Raw genomic sequence first — 19,416 nt, forward strand, 5'->3', positions numbered from 1 at the left:
ATGGAAATAGGCAAAATAATTGATCCGTTTTATGAGAAGCTACATCTTTGAAAGATAATTTCTGCTCCACAGGTTTGAGCCATTGTAATCAAATTAACAAGTATCTTCTTAAAAAAGAGGCTTTTATAGACTTGCTTTTATGTGCTAATGGTTTTATTGCAAAGATTTTGGTGTGACATTTAATTGCTTCTGTAATTGCTGTTCACTTTAGTGCAATGATTGATACCAGAAATCACACCGTTTTTATTAAATAAATAGTTAGGGGTTAGGGAAATACACTAATTTACTTTGTTGTTTAGAGAACGATGAAAGATCAATACCATTACTTTCATATTACAACACGGAGTACCACAAGGAACAATTCTGGGACCTGCTCTATTTACTTTGTACACTGATCATCCACAATCACAACAACCTCAGCAAGTTTGCATCACTATAGCTGCCTATATGATGCGAAAGAAGAGATGTGCCGTGACTTTTCATAATCTAATTCTGACAAAACAGAGGTTCTGATCGGCCAGGAAAATATTACTACAGTTTCATCAACAATTAGACAGAAGTTACATAAATTCTGTCATCTAGTACCACAGAGGGGATGGTTTGCTTTTGTACCCTCATGCCTCGATTACTATGATGCCTTGCTTACGGTCGAGCTGCTGAACATCTTCAAATTCTAATTCCAAATTCAACAGCCACACCAGTGGATACCTTTTATATCCTGTCTGTTTGTTATGTCACTAAAATAGAAAGGCACACATATTTTCTATTATTAAATTGTGCATTTAATTTCCTATGCAAGTTTCGGATTATATCCTCAAGTGGGAGGCCTCCGTAATAATATAATAATTTAACATGCAGATGAACACAAAGAGCAGACAGCATTGAGCGCCCATTAAAATCTAGAACAGAACGGGAACGAGGAAGAGAAAAAGTCTACGGTCTGTAATTAGCAAGCTGTCACTTTTTACAAAGCCGCCCACGCTGTTAGCATGTCAGATCACTTCCCAACAGCATCGACAATTTGTTGCTATTCTGAAAGCGTGTGTAACAACTGTGCCAGATAATAAAGCAGAAATGCCTCAAATTCAATGAAGAACCACTGGACTGTGTATTTATAAAGGCAGGGGGCTGCTAACTCACACAGCATTATCTCTGCATCTCTGCCTGAATGGTCAGTTCAGCAAACTGATTCAATAAAATATGACACAGAAAACAACAAATTCACGTGTGATGAGTTTTTGCACGAGCCATTTCTTTTCCGAGGTCGGATTTCCTGCACAATGAAGCAGATGGTGCCATGATGTTACTATTCTAGAAAAGCCACATTATTACTCTTGAAGCTCCGCACGGTACAAAATAATGAAGACCTGATTCCATAAAATCTGACTGTACCAAGAATTTCGGTGTCATATAATGTAAAAGGCGAAGGGCTTCAAGGAATCCTTCAACCTCCCAATATGTGAGCACGCTTCCACCAACGTCTGACTGCTGTTGTCAGTGAAAACTTGGCTAGAAAGAGTTTAAATGCAGACCTGTCTTTATTAGTTCATTAAAACACGAGCAAGAAGTACTTTAAAAACTGAAACCTGCTTACTTCTCTGCATGTTGTTGCTCTCAGCAGCAACCGGAGGTTATCAAGGTGGATGCTTCACCTGGAAGAGGTTTTATGTGTGCCTTCCTCAGCTGAAATGCACTAACTATAAGGGCAACTTATGATTACACTTGTCCATTATTGTGTAGTGTATTGCAATAGTGTGTGACCTGAAGTTCCGAAAAGTGGAGCCAATGTAGAAGTACCTGTATTATTTCTAATGGCCATCAGGGGGCGACTCCTCTGGTTGCAAAAAGAAGTCTGATTGTGTAGACGTCTATGAGACAATGACCTTCTCACTTGATTTATTATCTCAGTAAACATGAGTTCATGGTCTCAATCTGTAGTTTCAAGTCTTCTTCAATACAGCATGATGTTCATTTAGTACATTATGTTGTCCTTGAAATTCAAAAATGAGGCTGCATATCTTTATTGGCCCAAAATGGATTTTCAGTTCAGGTTATTTTTTATAGTGTTGTGACATTCTGAAGATTCGGCGATCGACCAAAAACAATACAAAAAAGGTTTGATATGAATATTTATTTAAAGACTTCAATTCTTACAGAAATAGTCATTTTAAATCAATCTTTAGTGGCTTCCATATTTCCTATTTAGAACAGTAAAACCTGTGCTGTCTTACAATATCGCTAACCCCAAGAACTGATTATAATTACTTATTATGTATGAATGGACAAATCATATTTGATTAGTGTAATCACAGGCATCATGCAGAAGCCAATCACTCTGTTGAGGGCTGATGAAAAATGAATGAATTTATATCTTTCAGTTTATGATAAGATACAAATCTGCTTGAGACTGTGCAATTTTATTCTCAGGTGATTCTGTCTTTGCAGACAGCTTTGCTCCCTCATCACTGAGAGAACAATGCTGTGAGATGATGTCTGATGATGTACATCAGCGTACCAAAAAAAGAATAAAAAAAAGAATCAGTCTTCAAAAGAAACACCTGAAGGCATTGCACAGTTCCAAGATTGATCAATGAGATTTTTAAGGCAAAAAAGTTGTCTAAAATACTCTGAAATTACACGTAAAGATGTCATATTACAATTATTTTTGTTTAAATCCATTGATGCATCTCTGTTAGAAATGAATCTACACATGCAAACTTAATGCATGCTCTTCAAAACAAACAGGAATAAAACAGGATATTCATCACGAGCATTCAATTAAACCACTTTGTCAATATTATAAGGTACAGTAAACAACTTTCATGTTGAATTTGTGAAGATTACGTGGGCGTTCATGTGGCCTGGCATGCTGACACGGGACCGCCTTGGCAGAGTGACATGGATGCAGCGATGAGTGGTGGGAGGCAGCGAGGTGTAAGCCTACTTCATTAAAGCTTGTTTGTCCACCGGTAGCACAGACTTGTTGTGGTTGTTGTTGTTGTTTTTTGTTTCTTTTCTCACTCTGTAATCTCCTACGCAATAAATGCTTTTGATTGTCACTTCTACACCGACGCAGCCTCAGAGGAACAGTGATTTCACACGTTGCAGCCGCATGTGACGCACCCATCGCTTTATGTTAAGGCTCCACCGGGCTTCTATATGCAAACGGCAGTTCATTTCCTCGTCCTCAGGGCAAATCCACGCGTGCTGAAGAAAGGATCTACACGTCATATTTACGCTGCACATCGCAGAACAATATGGTAGTCATGTATGATGCAGCTCCATTTCTCAACCGTTTGTGGGGGCGACCTATTTGTTATTGATGAAAACATTTTGTTACATTAAAAATCGACTGACCCTCCATTTAACCCGTCCCCTGAACGCCGATTATTTAGAACCAAAAAGAGAAGCAAAAGGGTTTGAAATGTAGAAATGCCATTATTATCTCAATTTTTTAAGTATTTCCACCATTGATCTGAATATTTCTATTATCAAATTTTCAAAATGTTTTTGCTCACCAAGTGCTTTTGGCTTTAAAAAATAAGCAATTTGGGGTTCAAAACAAAACCTTCATATGGCATATATATATATATATATATATATATATATATATATATATATATATATATATATATATATATGCCATTCAGGAATTGCCACAATCGTGGAACTAAAATGTGGTCACGGGATATAAATGGTTGAGAAACTCTGCTTTTAAATAAATAAATACTGATTAAATATAAAATCTGTGAAACTACTGTTTCTCTGAGAGAACAAGCAAGTGAACCCTTCAAATCTTCACTCAACCCTGGCCTCATTATGTAAATGTGTAAATGTCATGCATGTTTCATATACAAATACATGTCCCGGATGTACAGTGTATACCAGAGTGTGGGTGTGAGACGAAGTTGACAATGTGTCGTTATAAATAAATGAAAGGCCCCGCCTTGTGTTTCAGGGGGAGAGTCACAGAGTCTCACACACTCACACACACACACACACACACACACACACACACACACACACACACACACACACACACACACACACACACACACACACACACACACAGAGTATATTCAGAATATATATACATATACATACACATATAAAAAGACTGTTCCTGCCTGATCTGGTCTTATCTGGATCAGTCTGGTGTTGCTCCAGTCCAGGACCAGACATGAGACCAGTGCTACATTGTGCAATTCGTCATCCCCGCTGTTGTACGGGGTCCCCGCCATGAAACAGCAATACAGAAGAGTACAAAATCTACCAGACCACCTGCCCCCCCACAGAGGAACCCTATCCAGTCAAATGGAATAGCCAGCTTTTCTGGAAGGAGTCTCGGCCAACACTGAGACGCTACACTGAAAGAGATGGTTTGGAGTGTTTAAAGCGGGTTTGCATGAGGTACTTATCAATAATCAGTATTACCTCGATATATAAATGGTCGGTGAGCCGCCAGTTTGTAGACTCAGACAGGAATACAGGCACAGGAGCAAAGCAACGTCCTGCTGTGGACGGGGGAAGCACCCAGATGTATGGATTTAAACGAGCAGTCCTGTACAAATTTACTAATACTAATTTCAAACTACAGAAGGCTCAAGTTAAAGTACATGTTTGTTTTGTTTACATTTTGATACTTTGTTACCCGTCTGTATTCCAGCTGGCAACCTGAAGAAAAAGAAATCATGACGGGAAAAGAAAAGTCATTTTCTCTCAATGTAAAAATGAATGTGCCCTCATCAAGTGGATGGGTGAAACCATCCTGCATGCTGCTCGTACTGCAGTGACAACAGCAAAGCCTCAGCTGGAGCTGTTGTCTGTTTCATAACTTTATATTCATTCAAAGGATATATGAATATCATTTAGATGGTAATCTGCACGAGTATTACTCCTGTGCCTTTACTCCTGTCTGTTTCTCCAACAGGGGGTGTACTGACCACCATCTACTGCAGGTAATATATACTGATTAAGGAGAAGTACCTCATACAACCCCACTTTGATAATAAAAACCCAAACTATCCCTTTAACAATATGTCAAATTTGGCAGGAAAACGTTGCTACAGAGTGTACTTGATCACCGGGTCTACTTTTAAACATCTTGCACACATGAAAAGTACATTATTATCTAACCATTTGCTTATAAAAAATACGGGCCTGTCGTTCATGATTTAAATATGAATAACTTATGTATAAACATGGATAAGGCCTGTTAGTCATGATTTAAATATGATTACAGGCCTCGGTACAAAATGTAATACTATAAGCAGTAAAGAAGCAGCATTACATATACAGTATATTGACCAATACACAAAAAGGCAAACATTTGTATAGTGTATAAATGTCTAAGAAAGAAGCAGATTAAAAGTAGACATTTGAATTAGGCATCATCAGCCAAGAAGTATAAGATGATATTGAGGCGTACCTTTAGAAAAATGCTGTAAACGTTCTCTTATATTGATTACTTGACTGAATAGGGTCCTAAAAAAGTTCTGATCTACAGTTTGTAGTACTGAGAGTTCAATGTTCTTCACACATTTACACGAGTTGTTTGGGGCCTGTGGATACGGTGGCTGTAGCTGTTCTGATAGGAAATGGTTTGTGCTTTGCTGAAAGTCACACATTAAAGTTTTCATGTACACATTAACGGGCAAAACAGCAGCAAGGATGCATTCAACCCTGGTACTTGGCTGAAAGTGGCAGTGCAATGATGTTTGAGTGTTTCTCCATTTTTAAAAGAATACCTATCTGAACAACTCGGACTCTGAATATCAAACAGTTTGTAGTAAGTTGGTAGTTGGCTCTTTTGCAAGGTAGATGCTAACAGTTTAGCCATGTGTTAATTCATATTTTGGATGGTAGAGAACACACTTATTATGTTGCAGAATAGATTTGAATATTTTATTTAAAAAAACAACTGTCACCATGAAACTGGGTTGCTATTAACCTCCTAGTCAGACTACATTGACATTTTTCTTTAACTTTATTATTCCCATAATTAATACTCAAAAACACTAATCTGCTTCATCAGAACTGTGTGATTTGATCAGGTTTGATTGACAGTGATGGCAAAATGAACAACCAACATTTTGATGTAAACGTTGCTATGTGTGTATTGGTAGTGGAGATGGAAGTATGTGACATGGAGTTTCCCCAATGATGATGAAATTTTTTTTTTAATAGTTTAAATTTAAAAGTCAATTTCAACTACGTACTAATTTGTCTGTAATTCTGGCCAAAACGACCCCATGTACGAAAACTCCATCCAATGTTTTCCATCTGGAGAAAAAGGTATCAATGACCACCTAGACACCTATTTAAATTGGGTTGAGCCAATGTGGAAACAGGGAAACTGCCATAGGACTCCATTGTAATGTTGTGTAATGTTGTGAATCTAAACTGAGAACAGAAAGACTCTGAGCCTTTCACGCCTTCAGGAGGAGAGTTTGATCCTAAAAACTGGTGTTTGTCTCTTAAGGAGGTGAACTTTGAACTCTACAGACTGGCATTTTTTTTTTGGCAATACTTAAAGTGAGAGGTAGAGAGATATAACAAAACACAAAAAATGCTTCTTGAGAATAATGTTCCATGAAAACAACAAAGAATAGAAAAAAAAAAAAAAACGTAACACACAGTCAGGTTCGGTAGTGAGATGTTGTATTTTTGACTTCTGGGCTACGAGATCCACATTCCCAGAACCCACGTTGGACACGGTGAATGTTATCTGACTAAAGAGTAAGGCTGGTTCAGATCCCTGCTGCATTTGATTTTACCAGACTCCCGGGGAGCACAGCTTCCTCCCGAGTCAAGGCAGGTGGACGGAGCAGAAGGTAAGGAGCGTGGGAAGATTTCAGATGGGTGATGGGTTTGTTCTTAATGGAACATGGCAGTGGTGGTGGTGAGGTGGTGAGGGGGTTTGTGTGAGGGACAAGGCCCTGAGTGCAGGACAACAGTGCATGCTTCTCTTAAACTAGCACATGCTCCATTTATTTTTAAAAACAACTTTACACACTCTGTTATGAAGAATGTGGCATCGGGGCCTAAAATGTTTCTATACAAAGTCACAACCTCCAGTTTCTGCAGCCGAAAAATAGGAATCTGAAAGGTTTTTCACATTGATTGGTACAAATTTCCTCCTGAAAAAAACTGCTCATGTCCAGTCCTCAATTTTTGTAAACATTTATATATTGAGAGAGATGACTTTGAAAGGAAGAGGAAGTAGAAATAGTAGATGACCAGTGTTGGACCCTTTTGATCTGCCAGCTTCGAGCAGTGCCTTCGTGTCCGGTCCACGCTTCCTGGTGGAGGCAGGTGATCTCAGACCCCGACTAAGACCATTCACAACCTCCACTCTCGTCCACTACGGGGAAAGAACCTCTTTATGAACAGTGGACGCATCCCACTCGGGTTTATCCGCACCATACCCTCGGCTCATGTTCCAATGTTCCCAAAAGTGCAACATGAGACAGCGAGCGAGGTTTCGCCGTGTGCAGGAAGAAGAAGAAGCAGAGAGGAGAAGAGACCAGCAGAGTCGGCTGGCCGGCGTTGGAGCGAGGCCTCTGCCTTTAGATGCGGCTTACCCGTCTGCAGAGGAGCGGGTGGAGGGCTGGTGGTGGACAGGGGGTATACGGAGGTGGCAAGGGGCCCGGTTTGATCCCCCGGGTCCTCATGTAGGACAGGAACTGGTCCGGGATTTCGGCGAGCACTTCCTTAGCCAGACGAGCCATGCTTAGGATGTGGTTTCCCCGTCGGTCAATGTAGTCTCGAAAAGGAACAAACTGTGGAGAAGACAGGAAAGCAAAACCAGGAGAGGAGATGGGGAGAGGAGAAGGTGTCAGAAAGGAGACGAAACAAGGAGAGGAAACCAGAACAGGAGAGGAAACAAAACATGGAGAGGAGAGGAGTGGAGAGGTAGGAAATGAGCAGAGGAAACAGATATGGATATAAAATGAGAGGAGAGGAGACAAAGAGAGTTGGAGTGGAGACAAGAGGAGAGGATATGGTGAAAAATATGAGAGAAGAGAAAGTGAAGAAAAAAAAAACAGAATGAAAAGGACACGAGAGGAAAGGAGACAGCAGGAGGAAAATGAGAACAAGAGCACAGCAGAGGGTCAAGCACCGTGACCTTTCCCCATTAATCATAAATCCCACATTTCTCTGAAGACATTCTGCTGAGCGTCTCAGCCGGTCAGCCATGTCTTCTCTATACTGTGTACCTGAACAATGTCCCTCTCGGCGTATCGTCCCTGGGATGAGATCCTCTCCTCGTCCCCGTCCAGCTCGATCATTTCTGAGGGAAGGACGCACATCAGTCACAGCCATGTCGGGAGGCTGGAGCGGCCAGCAAACGCGGTCTGTGTGTTTTTAAGCCATTAGCGTGCCGCTGGGTTACATTTCCTCAGAGTGTTGTAATGCCAAACGTGGCATGAGTGCACAGAACGTGTGTCGCTGAGCGTGAAGACATCGGGCTGTACGTTGCGCACGAATATGCACAAAGGGGGAAACATGCTAGGATGTGTGTAAGCAGGAGGCGACCACGAGGCACCGCGGGGACGCCATCCAACCGTGCACGCCGGCCGCAAAAGTGTGAAAGTAGTTGAAAGCATGTTGACTTTGCAGACAAATTGCTCATCATGAGTGCGCTTGTTTTTTAACATGGGAACATGAATAGGAGAAACGTGGACGACGTCCATTGAGCACAATAAATAATAATAAAGAAAAGAAAAGCACCACCTCTGAGAACGTTTTTAACTTAACCGTAAAGAGGGGGAGGAGGGGGAAATGAAGGGGGGGGGGGAGAACAGGGGAGAGAAGAAAGGACGAGCTGGAAGGAAGCTCTGAACCATGTGGGAGGCGAGATAGGAAGCAGAATGAAGGCGGAGGATTACTGCATGCAAATAAACACACACATACACAGATAGCATGCACACACACACACATGATCTTCACCCTGCTTACCATCAAATTCCGCTGGTCCGACCCCAACTATTATAATTGACATGGGCAGAGACGCAGCCTGTTCAGGGTGGAAAGAGACAAAATAGGCTCATCAAAGGCGGGGGGAAGAAGTGGCGCATGTTCTTTTCACTATTTGCTATCTCAAACGCCGCAGGCAGTCAGTGAAATACCCCCCGCAAATTACTCACTGTAAGCTAACAGTCCATAGAAAGGAAGCTCAATAGCAAAATTCAATGGCATTGTTAAGACAGACGGGGTTTGTCCAAATCCTCCTGCCCTCTGCAGACGGTTTCATAAAGTCTTGTGTCCGGCGGGACTTTTCTAATTTCATGCGGCTACAACTTTAACGGCTAAATCTCCCAAAGCTTGGCGGCTTCAAAATGACTCCCATTTACATCTTCCTCTGCCTTGAGCTACAGCTGAACTTCCGCCCCGCGTCGCAATATTGTTTATTAAATCTCAGCCGAGCGGGACGGCAAAGTACAGTTGCAGTGATGAATGAAGGTTGCTTAGCGTTTCATAACTTTCCCCGTGATTATTAGATGGACGCCCAAATTGCTTGAGATATGAGGGGCACGGCTCCTCCGCGGGCTAGTAAATAATTACTCTCGAATTTCACTTTACAATAACATTACATCACACGCAGGCGTGGGGGAGGGGCGGCGGCGTGATGCAGAGCAGCGAGAGCACACTGAGGCTCCGAATACACCAAAACATCGTGACACAGTCTGATCACTCTAATTAGAAAGCATATTTATTAGAGCTGACCCCCCCACTCACTCACTCATTCACTCCCTTCATTAGTGGATATGAGAATATCTCCCTTTACTGTTTGTGTGTTGGCTTATTAGGATCTCCATTAGAGGCTTAATCATAGCTGGACCTCCAGGGGTCCTCGCATGTTTTACAGTAAATTAACTGAATGAATATGAGCAGACAGAGCACGGACTGCTGTGGCTTGCACTCGTTAAAGCATGCAAAACGCCCCGGCAGCAGGAAAACCTTTGAACAATAACAGCACACGGTGCACAGAGTGAGTTTAAATCTGTATACTGTACATTGACAATGGACTCCTTGGTTTGTGCCATGTCTGTAATTACACCGTCAGAGATGATGAGCAGGATGAAGTACTGCGAGCCGTCCATCACTGCTGACGCATACCTGGCATACAGAGAAAGAGAGGCGGGGGAGGGGTCAAAGGTCAAATGAGCAGAAATAAAAAAGAGACAGAAAGATGCCACTGCTTTTGACATTATATTCACAATTACTTTTTCTTTTTCCTGGAATCCACCTCTCTTTATTCATTTGGAAAGGCCAGTCCACTGATTTAACACATCAAGACCAATTAACTGGTCGCGGGGAGTACAGCTCAACCTTTGAAACAGTTGTACGATGTCTTCTGTCGCTCTGTTAAAGGCTGAGAAAATAACTAGGGTGATGTTGTCATGGTTATCTTGGCTTGAGCTCGGATGAGGAAAGCGGGAGTTATAACCGGCAGAGATACATTCAGGGGGATCTAACAAAAAAGTGTTGCATTATGGGAAGTGTAGTATCCAGCAGATATAGAGCTTCATCCAGAAGATCATTCTTTATTCCATCTGTCTAACTCAAGTTCATCGACTTTATGGAAGTCAAACATGTATTTGCTGCTGGAGACTCAAATCACATTCATTGCATCTGCAATTAACTTAGACAGTGTGCCATGATCGCTATTGGTCACTTGGTCACCACTAAAACGATCTTACTTCGAAGTCGAAATGCTGGGAATGAAGTCGAAATGTTAAAAGAAAGGTTGAAATACGTCTCAAGAATAAAAAGTCTAAAAGTTGAAAATAACTTTTAGTAGTTTTACACATTTTTTATTAATGATAAAGTTCAAGATGTTATAAATAAATAATAAAGTGGAAATACCATTTGAGAATAAAAGAGATGTTAATGAGTAAAGTTGTAATGTTGAGAATAAAGTTCAATTGTTCAGAACAAACACTGAACTTAAATAAAACTAAGTATTGGTGCTTTGCCCAAATAATGACAGTATTTTTCTAGTTATTAGAATAATAGTGAACATTTTGATTTTAATAGTCTTTTATTATTTAATATTCAAGAGCTGTTTTTTAAACCATTCCTCAAACAGGATGTATTTACAATAGAATTATGCTTTAAATAAACTGGCAGTTTAATTTGATATAAACCAGGGTGTAATATGTCAAGTGATGTCACAGGACAATATAACGAAAGCATGTGTTCAATGAAACTCTCTCTCTCTCACACACACACACACACACACACACACACACACACACACACACACACACACACACACACACACACACACACACACACACACACACACACACACACCAGGGCTGCCAACTTTTCAACAAACCTTGGAGTTAGATTTGGTCGGGCCAACCAAAATGTTACGGTAAACACGGCAATTCTTTGTTTGGCCCATTCAGCTTCATTACCATACAGCAAAACATTTTTTTAAATTCTGATTATCAGTGGTTGTCAATGTATTAGCTGAACTCAGAGTGTACAAATGGAACCAATTGACCCAACGAGACACAGCATAGCTCAATTTGTGCATGTTTACTTTGGGATTCTGTATAAAAAATAAAGCAATCAAATACTAAACAGATATGCAACATGTTGCAAGAAACATTTAAATAAAAATAAAATAACAAAAAAGGTAGGTAACGTTATTTTAAAATGTAAGATTCTCTTCCCAGCTCAAAGTCCTTGATGGCTGCTTGCTCTGTTTGCCTTTTTGAGGACTTGATGATTTCTCATTCTGACAGTAGGTTCCCACCAAAAAGTAGGCTATACGGCATGAGATCCGAGCTCCAGCCCCTCGCTGGCTATGAACATTTAACTAATCATCACGGTGGCGTTTGTCAAGCTAAGCTCAAAAGGTAGAAAACTATGAACTGCGGAATCCATTTTCATTTTTTTCTGTATGTATTTATCCCTAATTTTGTTTTAAAATTTAAGAGCATTCTTTCCATCAAATGGTGTCTCATCATGTGGTTGATGTCTAAATATTAAATAAATGAATAAGAAAATATGAGAAATGTATTGAAGAAACACTCTTTCACCGTTTCACTTTCAGTTGTGAATCGGTTCATTTCTGAACGTTTCTGATGTGAGATTCTGCTTGTAGCTGCTCATCACAGATTCTTGAGGGTCGACTCATTCTTATGTTCACAAAACTCAGAGAAAAGTTGTGTCATCGAAATGACATGTGTGTGTGTGTGTGTGTGTGTGTGTGTGTGTGTGTGTGTTGCCCCTCGGTGAAACAGACAGAGAAGCTGGATGAAGCAGTTAATTACACTAAAACACAGTAGAGACTCTCGACAATGTGTTTTTTCTTGGGCTTAGTTGCGGTGACAAACACTTCTAATGTTGAGAAAACAGATAACAGAATAGATTAGTGTTGTTGCTGATGGAAACTTCAGCGTGAGAGAAAAGCCAATGATGAAAGGTGTTCTTGTTACAGTCGGTCCGGTGGATCATGAAGATCTATCAATGCCAGGTGGAAGTCAGAAATACAGTTTTTTTCATCACGGGTTATTGCTGTATTTGGAGAAAGTGCTGCAGATAGTTGATGGAACTCTCTACCAGATGTGTTCATCGTGTGTTTGTATGTTTAAAACAGTGGAAGTGCACCTTTTATAATTCGTTGCTCTAATGAAAAAAATCAACTGCACTTGAGGGCCCCCATGTCTCTTCTTAATGGTGATTTTAATGAAACACTGGTAAATGTGTTCTTCTTGTGCCTACAAGGATTCATTTTGTGTTTATTTGAGAGAATATTCACAGTACATCATTCATCCTGCAGACGGGTCCCCTTTCTAAAGGACGGCCGTGTCCAAACCACCACAGTGATTCCACTGATTCCTCTTGGGTGACGGAGCTATTAGCACATTTATTTTAATCCCCTCTCGTTGCGTCACAGATCGCTGTCCAGCAGCCCCCCCCCCCCCCCCCCCCCCCCCCCACTACTGTGAGTGAGTGAGTGGTGTTGTACTGCTCGACTCTGCTTGTGTTCCCAGGCTGTGATGACTGGACCTACCTGGCCACATGGTTGATAACAGGGGAGAAGTGGGTGGGTCCGTAGAGACGCACCGACTTGAGACTCTGGTAATAGGCCTCCATCACCCCCTCGATGCCACTGCAGTAGGGGTTCTGTGGATTACCGTTCTGCACCAAAACGGAAAGACAACGTTAACAAAGGACATATCGATGTAAGACGTCTCCGACCCTGTGAGAGAAGGTTCAGGTGTCTCGATACTGAGATACGCTCGTGGGAAACTTGTTTGGACTAGATTTGTTCTTCTTTTAGAGCAGAAGACAAGATAACTTAGACTGTGAGCCTCTTTAGGACTTTGTCGCTAATGTAGTGAGAAGGAGGGTTGGCCAGCTGACACCGTGCTGCATTTGATGTGTGGATATTTCTTATGCACAAAGTGTCCTTGGATGTTTTTAGTATCACTGAATGGGAATTAAATTCACGACAGCCATCTCATCATCTCCACCCCCTTTTAGTAACTGCTATTACTGCCTTCTCTTTAGTGCTCCTCGGCTGCTTGCTCACTTTTAGTGGACCTCCACTCTGTCGCTGCTCAGCGGCCGGACAGCTTGCTGAGTTTAATTCTGTTTTTGGGAGGATGAGCCGCTCGCCTGCAGACATCATCGCTTGTTTTTGAGTTTGAATCAGGTGCGTTTTTCAACATCTTACAGCCCACGAGTGTCTCCACTGATCGACATATTTAGGGGGATGTGTACGTTTTTTAAAAAAAGTTGCTAACTCCAAAATAAGTTTCTTAACAGCTGCTGCAACACAATTCTGCCAAGTCAAGACAAGCTAGTTCTCTTATTAACGCACAATAGATGACAACATTCTGATTCCATCGTCTATGTTTGTTTAAGCTTGAATGTGGTTTCTGTAAAAACCTCATTTACAGTGATTACACGTTAGCTTTTCTCTTCAGAATGATGCTGTTTTACTGTCTTCAGCCACCGTCCTGCTTCAGGTGTTCTCTGTACGCAGGTCACTGTACTCTAGTTAGTTTAGTTGGTTGGAGTGCTCACTCATTCAGGCTGGGGTTGTTATTCTAAGTGTGACAACATTATGGAAAGGACCCTCCAGCGAGTCACCGGCATTGATTTAACGTCAGTCAGCTAATGTTGAAAAATGGGTTGTATATATATATTCAAGGGCAATTAGAATAACTTGCTTACATTGATATCTCTGTGGTAAACATGGGACCTACTCGTCCCACATTTTAACACTATGCATCAAAGTTAAAAAATAATTTTAATATAGTGTTGTTTTGATATTCAGAGACAGTGTGGCTAAGAGGAATAATAAAAACAGAGCTGCCCTGAAGAAGAAAACAAAAGTATTTGTAGATTTCATATCCCTTCATGGGGAAAAGGGCAGAGATGGAATTACATTTTATTTTTAAACAGGCATGCTTTGGCTGCAGATGGCAGGGTAACAGGATTCCATGGATACTCAGAGACAATAAAACGGCCCGCCGGGGGCCGAAACATCAATAATACTGCAATATTATCAAAACATCTTACCTAGTATAAAAGGCACTAGAGGTTTGCAAGGCCTTGAGGATGTTAAATCCGATGCATCAAACATATTATGCATGTATTAGGAGAATGTCGACAGTTTAATTCTCCTGTTGAAGCATTGCAGTGAATAAAATCCTGAGGCGAGATGAAGAACAATTATGAGCAGAAGCTTTTTGGTAAAAACCTTGGTGGTGAATTTGTTAGAAAGAGGTTACGGGAGGAAAAATCCTCCTTGTTTTAAAGAGTAACGTTGGTATTTTCCACCTGGATCCTATTTTATTATAAAAGTGACTCAATGGGAAAACAACTTTTTGATATTGGTCCAGTATTGAGTGCTTCGAACGGGAGCTGCAATGTAATCACTCAGGGAAATTCCTCACCATCAATTTATGATCACTTAGTGCTTGTTTTTGCCACTGACAGGCTCAGGTTTTTATTCTAAGTGTCTGACAACATTATGGAAAGGAAATACAGAAATATTACGTCTGTTTACGTGGAAGTCTTGTTCTGAAATCTTCTGTTGAAATCAGTGAAATATTCAACTATTTCACCAAAGATCTTTTAGATAACGATACGCATCCCCTTTGTCCTACTCTCACACACGTTTCCATCGTTGTCTTCCAGCAGTCACATGACACAATAACCGACGGACCGGATCAAGCGAAAAGAGAAAAACAGGTTATATTTCTCTGCAGGGTCCTTTCCATAATGTTGTCAGACAATTATAATAATGCCATCTGCAGTGAAGTCCTTCCATTTTAAAATCGTTTGTCTCCATTAATCACAAAAACATGGTGCAAGAGGTCGAAAAGTTTCCCTTTAAGATGTTGAATCAAAGTTGTTTGTGTTTGATGGTTGAGTCAGTTTAAGATATCCAGAAGAACCTCACAAAGAGGCAAACGATCCATTATTGAAGCTCCCCATATGTTTGGGGCTTTCTAATGATCTCAGTGTGAGACCATCTTGACTCTCATTCAGCCTGGCTGCCCATGAGTACGGACGGCACACATGAGACTGCTTTGTTTTGTAAATGGAGCTTGCATGATTACGCGGGAGCCAGTGGTGGTGTCGTCCCACTGCGGCTCCACAGCTGCAGCCCTCCTCCTACAGAGCTGACCGAGATGAATCCTTAATGGGTAGATTAATGCATATGTGCCTCGTCTCGAGGTGTGGCGCCTCCGGGTGGGCTGTTACCCAACGGCGAGCAGCTGTAACGGCTGTGAACGTTCCGGGGGAAACATCTGGAAGTGACAGTAGACACAGGGCGAGGAGCGTGGGTGGCTGAGGAGCGGTCAGGACGTCTAGACCCCCGGGGGGCTTGACATTGGCGGAGCGGGATGGATGGACGGGCGGATGAAAAGATGCACGGTTGAATGCTGATAGTGTTGGAAGAAGGATAACCCAGATCCTTAAATTACTGTGTGCTTGATTTACATCAGAGTTATCAAAAGATTGTCATACTTTTGTATGATATCCATGAAGAAACTAAACTACAGCATAAAAAGAGTAGATTTGGTGTGTTTCCAGCCACAAACGAAGCAGCTCTTTTAGCTGCCGTCACCACGGTGACCCAGCAGACTGGCCGGCTGACTTTGTGTTATTGGACAGCAGTGTTCACCACCCACCGATAAGCTGCTGCCTGGAATTGGTCATGTATGTATGAAAGTTCCTCGTTGCATGCTGTGCCTTTTCTCTGTACTTTAAGGGCTTTAAAAAAAAAAAGCCTAGTTCTGGTTTTATTAACTTGCCGTTCAGCTTTGGGATAATGTGCTCAGCTTCCTCCAGCTGGCATGAAAGCCGTTGAGAGATTTGTTCTCAGTGTCGTATTCAACAGCAGTCTGAGTACAAGCCAGACATGTTTCATACTGCCAGTCCCAACGCTGAGTCCCGTAGCTTCACCTCACACATTTATATTCCTAGAGATTCTGTCTCTGGTTTGACTATAGATGACAAATATCTAAACAAATATTAAATGCACTGCCGTGGCTCCCAGACAACATATCCTTATGACTTTAGTAACTAGTAAACTTTATATATTCCCAATCATCAAGCTTACATTTTAATTTGTCCAAAGCAAACCTGTGCCTACGTCCAGCTGCACAGAGCTGCTGGGGTCTTGTTTAACTTCTTCATTTTGAGAAGCATTGGAAGAAGTGTCACTGTACTGCTTTGTTTTGGAGCAATGTGCTGAAAATCAATCTAACATGGTGGAGGCCATGGATGCATAAAGAGAACATTCGTTTCAAGTTGCTCATTTCCCCAAATTCCCCAAATCTTTCCCAGAGATCTTCTGCATCCGTGGTTCCTTTAAACCTTCCAGCCTCGGCCTCACTCACATGAAAGGAGGAAGGAAAATATCCCTGGATTTGCCATAAGTGCATATTACACTTTAATTAGTGTTCGTACTGATGTTGTAAATTGATTAACCTAAACAACAAAATGACACACATCTCTTTCCCAATGTATATCTGTGGGAGTCTTATTGGCCCCTGTGGCATCACATGACCAGGAAGTTGTAATTCCACTGTCAGAGGTAAGGTTTGCTTGGTGGAGGCATCAGAAAGTGACTTCATCCTCCTTGTGGTTTTGTTTGGTTACAGTGAACATGATGACTCACTGAACAGGGATTTTTATTTTTACACATTTTATCTCTGTTGACGTAGAGAAATCATCACACTGATAAATTGAAACGTCCATGTTGTTATGTATTCCATTGTTGCTGTTCTGGGTTTGTGATCTCACGGTTGAAGTCACTTTGGATGAAAATGTAATGTACATACATATGAGTGTACGTATAAATGAGATGGATGTTCAGACGTTGCAGGATGGGAGAAAGTTGCTCACCAGGGCAAACTCATGCGAGACGCGGCCGTCCGGGGGAAGCTTGGCGCCGAAGCCCAGCGCGGGAAACATCTTGTCGCTGTCGTAGTCCTGGATGATCTCACCGACGGCCCGCAGCGCCATGGCGTAGTCGTTCAGCTGGTACGGGCTCATGTAGTGGAGTGAAGTAGGCTGGGACGGGTTTCCTGGGACCCGAATGGTTCAACACAATAAAACACACATCAGCATCAAACTGTAATTATGCCTGCTCCCCCGAGGCTGTGAGTCATATTAAAATGTTAAAAAAAGGACGGCCATGTGGGTGGAAGGGGGTTAAAATGCAGACTGGAGTTTTAGTTTTCTCCAAGGCACAGCTGCTCTGGAGGCAGAAACAACCTCACGGGCTGCCTCAAACCTCAGCTGGTAGTGTAAGGATGAGGAAACACTATTGTGTTGTTGCAATGTAGCTCCTACGCATATAAGATGAGCTGCAGGGACCTGCTGACCCTCCAGCAACTTCTATCCCACTGTCATAAGTTAAAGAAATCACTAGACATGGGATTACTGTGGCGAAATAAGACAGGATTGTGTCATTAAAAACTGCCCTTAAAACGTTGGGGAAAATGTCTGTTTTCCATCATTCAAACAGGATAAGATTAGCTACACTGCAAAAATGGAATTTCAAGAAAGTAAAAAAAGCCTTGTATCAAGAAAATAAGTCTTATTTTTTGTCCAAAAAGAATATTAATCTTGTCAAGCAAGTTTTGCATTAGAAAAAATATCTCATTTTAAGAAAGTATGCCTTACTTTTTCTTGATAAGATATTCCAGCTAATTTTGAGCTAGAATGAACCAGAAAAAGAGTATAAAAATGTTTTACGATCAAACCCAGCGGGGCACCAAGATTATTTGCCTTATTTTAAGAGTAAGACCATTTGCACAACATCTCAATTCAAGAATGCCATGAAACAAGGACAAAAGTTTTTATTATTAATATTTTCATTTTCATTACAGGACAGTTGCTTGGTGAGATTGAAAACCATAGGCCTATGGGATATTATGCTGCAAACCAGCTGCAACATGATGTTTAGTTGCTATGCTGCTACAATAACTGATGTATTATTATTTTGATAGTGAGGTCCAAATCAAAACTGGCTTTTCAATCTGTTTGATTATGATGGATCTGGAATGTAGAAGTGCCCTTTTTTTTTTTGGATGTTGAATTGAGCAATGCAAAGTTAATAAAAAAAATTAACTGGGGCGGTCGGTGGCGCAGCGGATAAGGCAGCCGCCCCATGTACGGAGGCTCAGCCGGTGGCGCAGTGGATAAGGCGGCCGCCCCTTGTACGGCCTCGACGCGGAGATCAGTGGTTCGACTCCCGGCTCGGCAATCTCCTTCGCCCATGTCTTCCCCCTCTATCTCCCCTTTCCACACTGTCTCTCTCATAATAAAAATAAAAAAGGCTTGCATGGCACTCCAGCCATAAAAAAAAAAAAAAAAATTAACTGAGAAAGTTTCAAGTCAAGTATCTTGATTTAAGACATCACTTTTATATTTGTTATGCTGTTTTAAGAAATTATGTCTTATTTTAACTACTTTTATGCTCATTATCAATCCCAGATTAAGGTGTAATTTCTTAAATTAGTAAAGAGACTTAAATTCTAATTTTGAGTAATTTAATCTTGAATTAGTGTTTTTTTCATTGCTTGTTTTAGAAGAATTTGGATTAGTTTAAGATTTTCTGTCTAGTTTAAAGTCTCATTTTAGTCTTTCGGAGCTAAGAAATTTGGGCTTATTTTAAGAATTGCTTGTCAAGCAAAAAAAGCTTACCCCATTGGCAGATTTTTTTGCTTGATACAAGATAATTTGATTGAATATGAGAATATTTTACTTCTTTCTAGAAGGGCTGTTTTTGCAGTGTACAGATGAATACACATGTGGTGCTGTTGTTGAGCTGGACTGCATGAAGGATGAAGTCCTGATAAAGAATAAAGCTCCCATTAGAGCTCTTACAAATAGTTTAGAGCTTCATTCGCAAGCAGGCTT

General features: G+C 41.2%; 1 protein-coding gene across 1 annotated transcript in view; it reads right to left on the minus strand.

Annotated features, from left to right (window-relative positions):
* Nucleotides 1-7,440: 7,440 nt before the first annotated feature.
* The window catches only part of LOC311018562 (copine-8-like), a 73,599-nt gene continuing 61,623 nt past the window's right edge, over nt 7,441-19,416 (minus strand). Inside the window, exons 15-20 of the mRNA XM_084017586.1 lie at nt 17,395-17,576; nt 13,037-13,164; nt 10,020-10,122; nt 8,962-9,019; nt 8,220-8,293; nt 7,441-7,781 (exon numbers count right to left, since the gene is read on the minus strand). Of these exons, the coding sequence (XP_083873712.1) occupies nt 7,569-7,781; nt 8,220-8,293; nt 8,962-9,019; nt 10,020-10,122; nt 13,037-13,164; nt 17,395-17,576 (758 nt within the window). The 3' untranslated portion in view covers nt 7,441-7,568. The remainder of the gene's footprint in view (nt 7,782-8,219; nt 8,294-8,961; nt 9,020-10,019; nt 10,123-13,036; nt 13,165-17,394; nt 17,577-19,416) is intronic.

This window comes from Eutrigla gurnardus (assembly GCF_963514095.1).
Source record: "Eutrigla gurnardus genome assembly, chromosome: 9".
In the NCBI taxonomy this organism is placed as follows: Eukaryota; Metazoa; Chordata; class Actinopteri; order Perciformes; family Triglidae; genus Eutrigla; species Eutrigla gurnardus.